This window comes from Portunus trituberculatus, chromosome 9, assembly GCF_017591435.1.
Source record: "Portunus trituberculatus isolate SZX2019 chromosome 9, ASM1759143v1, whole genome shotgun sequence".
NCBI lineage: Eukaryota > Metazoa > Arthropoda > Malacostraca > Decapoda > Portunidae > Portunus > Portunus trituberculatus.
This window is the reverse complement of record NC_059263.1, coordinates 2,992,501-3,000,000: the sequence shown is the minus strand read 5'-3', so window position 1 is coordinate 3,000,000 and position 7,500 is coordinate 2,992,501. Positions and strand designations below refer to the sequence as shown.

Below are 7,500 nucleotides of genomic sequence, written 5' to 3'. Positions count from 1 at the left end.
GAAGGATATCATGGGGTTCAGGAATTTGATCTGGAAGGAAAGGGGCAAAAAGAAATTACAACTTTATTATGGAAAACAAGAGAACGGACTTAAAAATTTATCATGTGGAGAAATTTAATGTGGAAAGGAAGGGAAAAGAGGGACATGAAGAAGGTCTAAGAATGAAATGTGGAAGAGGACACAGAGAGAGAGAGAGGTGTGTGTGTGTGTGTGTGTGTGTGTGTGTGTGTGTGTGTGTGTGTGTGTGTGTGTGTGTGTGTGTCAGTAGCATAGGACTAAAGGAAGATGTTGCAATGTTCTTTGTTGTGTGTGGAAGGAAAAATGTGCAGATAAGAAAGGTTACTTGACAACGAGTGTTTCCTGCCTCTCTCTCTCTCTCTCTCTCTCTCTCTCTCTCTCTCTCTCTCTTATCCTATTCCTTCTTTCTCCTTTATTTACAGACCTAACTCTTCCTACTCCTCCTCCTTCCAGCTCTCACAAATATCTCTCCTCCTCTTCCTCTTCCTCTTATTCCTCCTCCTCCTCCTTCCAGCTCTCACAAGTCACCTTCCTCCTCCTCCAATTTTCCCTCCAGCTCTGACAAGTCACCCTCCTCTTTCTCCTCTTCTCTTATCTTCCTTCCAGCTCTTTCAAATCACATCCTCCTCCTTCTCCTTCTTTCTTTCTCCTCCTCCTCCTCCTCTTACTTTTCTTACAGCTCAGACAAGTCACCCTCCTCCTCCTCCTACATCTCCTCTTCTTACTTTCCTTACAGCTCTTACAAATAACCCTCCTCCTCCTCCTCCTCCTCCTCCTCCCTATTTTCCTTACAGCTCCTTCTTCTTCTCCTCCTTTCCCTCCAGCTCTTACAAGTCACCCTCTTCCTCTCCCAAGTCACCTTACTCCTCCTCCTCCTCCTCCATCACTCTCCCCCTCACCTCAGCAAACAGCAGGCCCTTGGGTTCGAGCTGCAGAGCCATGCCGTGCCTCACATCGTCAATGAACTCTTCCAGACGCAGAAACTTGACGGCACACAGCGACCGCCAGTCCCTCCAGTATATGTCGATCTCAAGGTCCCGAGACTTGTCCAGGTCAATGCTAAACCTGTAGAGAGAGAGAAAAGGGAGTGAGAGGTGGAGGGAGAATGAGGGAGTGAGTGAAGTTAAAGCTATTAGTATACAGAGAGTTTTCCAAGGCCACAAATGATTAGCCAAGTTTTCAAGACAGTTTTTCCTTTAATTAAACTAGAAATGTTGCCACTCTATCACCAGAACCATAGAAACACTCTTAAAAACACTCATTAAAACCAAGACTGATACAAATATTCATAAATGCTTTGTTCTCTACCTACAACAATTTTTCCAAGGCCACAGTTTTTCCTTTTATTAAACTAGAAATCTTACCAATCCATCACCAGAACCTTAAAAAACAACCCTTTCTTTATTTTTTATTTAGTTTGTCATCTGTACAAGTTTGTCCTTAGCTTCCTTGGTGTCACTGAGGAGGAAAACGACTTACTTCTTTACTTCCTTGCTGTGTTAGTGAAAGGAAAACTCATTCTCTATTTTCTTTATTTAGTTGATCATTTGTTTCCTTGGGTGTGTGTGTGTGTGTGTGTGTGTGTGTGTGTGTGTGTGTGTGTGTGTGTGTGTGTGTGTGTGTGTGTGTGTGTGTGTGTTTGGTGATTACCTCTGGTCCCAGGCTGATTGAGAGCAGGGCTTCCAGCTGGTCTGCCCCACCACCTTGTTGTTGTCCAGCTTAAGAACTGCCATCACATCATCTGAAGAGGCACAACAGTAAATATCAACACACACACACACACACACACACACACACACACACACACACACACACACACACACACACACACACACACACACACACATGGCACACACACACACACACACACACACACACACACACACACACACACACACACACACACACACACACACACACACAGGACTCACTTGAAATCTCATCCTTAACAGAGTAGGACTTGGAGGACTTCCCCGTGACGCCCTTCATGAATGCCTTCAGGTCGGAGGGGCCCGAGTGGGAGTCTCGACGGGACCTACCGGGGACGTCCTCCAGAAGATCCTGCACCCCAATGAGTCTGGCGGGGAAGAGATGGGAGTGAGGTGGTGGTGGTGGTGGTGGTAGCAACGTTCTCTACCAGGACAGCACCACAGAGATCTTTTTTTCCCCTCTTACACACACACACACACAAAAAAAAAAAATAATAATAATAAATAAAATAAATAGATAAATAAAAAAAACGATGCCTTTTCTTAGTATTATGTAGAGCTTTCCCAGTTTTCCCCTCGTCCACACAGAAGAAAAGCACCACAGAGTTCTTTTTTTCTAGTATCATGTTGCCCTTAGCCAGTTTTCCCCTTACACACACACAAAAAGAACCAGAGAGGGCATTTCTTGTAGTATCATGTTAACCTTCGCCAGTTTCCCCTATCTTAAACCCCAAAAAATGCATCACAGAAAACAATTTTTTTAGTATCATGTGTAGAAGGCTTTTTTTTCTAGTATTATGTAGATCTCAGCCAGTTTTCCCCGTCTTAAACACAAAACAATGCACCACAGCGGGTAATTTTTCTAGCATCATGTTGCCTTTAGCCAGTTTCCTCTCTTACCCCAAAAAAAGCACCATAGAGGCCTTTTCTAGTATCATTTTGTGCAGAAGTTTTTTTCTAGTATGAAGTAGAGTCTAGCCAGTTTTCCCCGTCTTAAACACAAAAAAAGCAACATTCTATACCACAACAGCACCACAAAAGGCAATTATTTTTCTAGTATTACTCTGCCCTAAGCCAGTTTTCCCCTATTAGACAAAAACAATGCACCACAGATCTTTTTTTCAATATTAAGTTACCTTTAGCTAGTTTTCCCCCTATTACACTCCAAAAAATACACCACAGAGGCCATTTTTTAGTATTATATTGCCTTAAGCCAGTTCTCCCCACTTACATAAACGAGAACTGCTTACCTTACTTCTAGCTTGCCTGTCACAGCTGCCCCCTTGCTGTGTAGGGCTTGGGAGCGACGTGAGGGGTAATTTTCCTTATCATACAGACTGGTATAGTTGGCGGGGGATGGTGAGGCAGAGAGGGAGTTCTCCAGCTCACGTTTAACCTGTGGAACGAAGGATTGGTGAGCTTGTGGTGACAGTGGTGAGACTGGTGATGAGAGTGTGTAAGTAAGGGATGGGTTAGCTAGTGGTGGAGTGGTGGAGTGGGTCCGTGGAGTCTTGATAGTAGTGGTGTGAGTGAAGTATGTATTTAGAAATGCTTTGCCATCTCACTACGACAGTTTTTCAAGGCCATAGGGACAACAAGCTGGGTTTTCAAGTTTATCCTTTTAATACACTAGAAATCTTGCTAATCTATCACTAGAACCATACAAATATTCTTAAAACCATTCATTACTAACAAGACTGACATAAATATTCATAAACGCTCTGTTCTCTCACAACGATAATTTTTGAAGGCCACAGAGTGTTATTAAGAGTATTTCTATGGATGTGGAGATGGACTCGGAAGATTTTAGTATATCAAAAAGGAGAAACTGCCTTGAAAACCTGACTAGTCGTTGCTGTGGCCTTGGAAAATTGTTGTAGTGAGACAAGGTTTATTCAAAGGAGAGAGAGAGAGAGAGAGAGAGAGAGAGAGAGAGAGAGAGAGAGAGAGAGAGAGAGAGAGAGAGAGAGAGAGAGAGACTAATAATGAATCTGAGTGGGATACCTTGATAAAAAAGAACAGAATGATGGAAGTCTTGAAGTGGTACAGCAGTCATAACAAGCAAAGTTCTAAGGATGAGAGGCCACGGTAGAACCAGAAATGAAGGATACAAGCTTGAGGAAAATTTAGGTTAACCCCTTGAGTACCATGACACATTTCCATATTCATTCTGCTTACTATTTGATTTTATACAGCTTCAGAAATGCATGTGGGGGATTAGAATAGTGAAGACTGTGGACCATTAATTTTCTCACCTCCATAGACCCTTGCTAATGTCAATAAAATGGTCTTATCATAGCCAAACTGTCTTAAAATGCCCTAAAAACACGAGCCTCCATATTCATTCTACTTACTATTAGGTGATTTTATACAGCTTCAGAAATGCATATGGGGGATTAGAATAGTGAAGACTGTGGACCATTAATTTTCTCACCTCCATAGACCCTTCCTAATGTCAATAAAATTATCTAATCGTACACAAAATCTCCAGGTAAAAATGTGTCCTAGTACTGAAGGGGTTGAAATAGTGAAGACTGTGGCCATTAATCTTCCGACCTCCATAGACACTTCCTAATGTCAATAAAATTATCTAATCCTACACAAAATCTCCAGGTAAAAATGTGTCCCAGTACTGAAGGGGTTGAGAAAGACAAGGGAAGGAAGTGGCTGTGTAATGGAGAGGTTGATGAATGGCAGGGACAGGGAGGGGACAAGTAATCAGACTGTCAGTGCTTTAGTCAATACGAGCTTTAAAAAGGAGATTAGCAGATATATTGAAGATGATAGATGGAAATAATTCATTCTCTCTCTCTCTCTCTCTCTCTCTCTCTCTCTCTCTCTCTCAGGAAATGAATGAGTGGCTCTCCCTAAGTGACAGAATGGGAGGGAGATAGATAGAGAGAGAGGAAGACTGGAGAAGGGAGAGGGGGGAGAGGGGAGAGAGAGAGAGGAGGGATATGGCTAATCAATCAGGACGTGGCAGGATGAAGAGGAAGAGGAAGTGAATCAGAGAGAGAGAGAGAGAGAGAGAGAGAGAGAGAGAGAGAGAGAGAGAATTTTCCAAGGTTCCTAAAAAATGTGACTTCTTAAATAATTCCTCCTTCTTAACAAATAAATAAATAAATAATACTTTTTACGTAAGAGGAGAAATCTAGTGGTGAGAGAAATTGGCCCCGTTGGAAAGAGAAAACGTCACGAGACACGCACCACATTCAGAAACGCTTCCCCTCCCCCCGCCCTCTCTCTCTCTCCTTGCGACCATTTTCAAAGACCACAGAGACAATTAGCGGAGTTCTTAAGAGTGCAGTTGAAGATACTCGTGTTTTTAAGAGACTTTTGATGGTTCTCGTGACAGATTGGCAAGGTTTCTAGTTTATTAAGAGGGAAAACTGTCTTGAAAACCCTGCTAATCGTCTCTGTGGCCTTGGAAAACTGTCGTGGTGAAGGTTTATATTCTGAAACGCTCTTCTCTCTAACCACAACTATATTCCAAAGCCACAGAGATGATAAGCGAGGTTTTCAAGAGTGTTTCTCCAGTTAATAATGTAGAAATCTTATCACTCTTTCTCCAGAATCGTAAAAAACATCTTAAAAACTCTCTTCTCTCTCGCTAAGACTATTTTCCAAAGCCACAGAGATGATTAGCAGGGTTTTCAAGAGTGTTTCTCCAGTTAATAATGTAGCAATCTTATCACTCTGCCTCTAGAACCGTAAAAACGCCTTAAAAACTCGTGTATACTTAAATAAAGCCTTTAGAAATAGTGGTGAAGCGCAGAAGTGTTTGAGAATACGAGTCTGAGAGGGGAAGGGTTTCTCAATACTGGCGGCTGACAGTAACAAGGGACAGGAAGGAGGGAGGGAGGGAGGGAGGGAGGGAGTGAGGGAGGGAGTAATAAGAAGGGATAAAAGTAAGTGAGTGAGTGAGTGAGTGAGTGAGTGAGTGAGTGAGTGAATAAGTGAATAAATAAATGAATGAATGAATGAATGCGTGAGTGAGTGAGCGAGTGAGGCAGAGGAATGAGTGCTATGGGAGTAACATGACTAACGGTAAATTACGAGGAAAATAAAGGAGGAAAAATAGACAATGGTGAAATACGAGAAAAGATAACGTTACAAAGACTGACATGATAACAGCAACAGCAACAACAACAACAACAACAACAACAACAACAACAACAACATGAGGGGAAAAAAGATGAATTAGGAGAAAAAAAAAAAGAAATACCGTTAGAAAGATTAAGATGATGATGATGATGATGATGATGATGATGATGACAACAACAACAACAACAACAACAACAACAACAACAAAAGAGGTCACGTGTTCGTTTAAAAAAATGTAAATAGAGAAAAGGAAAAAACAAAGAGAGAGAGAGAGAGAGAGAGAGAGAGAGAGAGAGAGAGAGAGAGAGAGAGAGAGAGAGAGAGAGAGAGAGAGAGAGAGAGAGAGATATGCCCTAAACTGAAATACTACACACTCTACTTATGGAATGAAATAAACACACACACACACACACACACACACACACACACACACACACACACACACATTGCATCATTAGAACAGTGAACGTTCGGGTTACATTACGTTTCCTGAGGCGCCCTAGTGGTGGTGGTGGTGGGAGTAAAGCAATGTTGTGACGCAAAACAGTATTGCAAGAGAGGAGAGAGAGAGAGAGAGAGAGAGAGAGAGAGAGAGAGAGAGAGAGAGAGAGAGAGAGAGAGAGAGAGAGAGAGAGAGAGAGAATTATAATGTTTGGGAGGAAAGGAAAGAAGTGGTGGTGGTGGTGGTGGTGGTGGTGGTGTTGTGGTTAGCCATTATTATTATTATTGCTGCTGCTGCTGCTGCTGTGTGTGTGTGTGTGTGTGTGTGTGTGTGTGTGTGTGTGTGTGTGTGTGTGTGTGTGTGTGTGTGTGTGTGTGTGTGTGTGTGTGTGTGGTAAGGTGTGCAAGTTAATTATTGGGAAGGAGAGGAGACACGCAAACAGCCTGAGGGAGAGGGAGAGGGAGAGGGAGAGGGCAAAAGGTTGAACTACAACCTAATGAGGAACAGAAAAGAAAATGAACCACGGAAAAACTCTAAACAGTGATTGAGAGAACAAGGAGAGGGGAGGATGAGGGCTGGGAGAGGGAAGGGAGAGGCTAAGGAGAGGGCAAGGGGTGAGGGATGAGGGGAGGGAGAGGGTGCTTGGCTCTCACCTGTCCCGCCGTGAGGGAGCCAGGGGGCAGGTCCCCCCGGAGCCGCTCCAGGGAGAGGCGGATGAGGTCCAGCTTATGACTGCTCTCGTCCAGCCGCTGCTGCGCCTGGAACACGAGGGGTGGGTTAGTGAGGCCCGGGGAGGGAGGGATGAGGGCCGGGGAGGTGAGTCTTGGTCAGTCCCGCCACACTCACTACTCACCTACAGGTACTACACACGTACACGGACTCACATGCACACACGCACACACACGCACACATCGGGCGGCCTCGCGCGGCGCACGGCACTGGCGAGCGTTTAGTGGGTTAGGGGTCGGGGTATGGGTTGGGGGTTGGGGTCGCCGGTGTGGTGGAGGGGGCAGGGAGGGGGGATGCGACGCTTACCTACATGGGGGTGAGGGGTGTGGTCACTGAGGCTGCTGCTGGTCCTGGAGAGGGAGGTGGCGGGGCGCTGGGGCGGGGCGGCGGGGTCCTCGGCGGCCCCGGAGTCCAGGTCTGACAGGGACCACGCCCGCACCCTGCCGCCCGGAGTGTCGTCGCCGGCCTGGTCGGTCCAGGCGCGGCAGTTCCTGCAGG

The 7,500-nt window shown here is 44.9% G+C and overlaps 1 protein-coding gene across 5 annotated transcripts in view; it reads right to left on the bottom strand.

Annotated features, from left to right (window-relative positions):
- The window catches only part of LOC123501240 (serine/threonine-protein kinase N2-like), a 131,607-nt gene that overhangs the window by 62,307 nt on the left and 61,800 nt on the right, over window positions 1-7,500 (bottom strand). For 4 of the 5 annotated variants that reach the window (XM_045249961.1, XM_045249962.1, XM_045249959.1 and 1 more), the window contains 5 exons: window positions 6,927-7,031; window positions 2,978-3,123; window positions 1,950-2,095; window positions 1,669-1,759; window positions 918-1,083 (listed from right to left, as the gene is read on the bottom strand). In XM_045249961.1, coding sequence (XP_045105896.1) covers window positions 918-1,083; window positions 1,669-1,759; window positions 1,950-2,095; window positions 2,978-3,123; window positions 6,927-7,031 — 654 coding nt within the window. Of the gene's footprint in view, window positions 1-917; window positions 1,084-1,668; window positions 1,760-1,949; window positions 2,096-2,977; window positions 3,124-6,926; window positions 7,032-7,308 lie in introns of those variants that run through there. The other variant, XR_006673594.1, reaches the window with a different exon arrangement.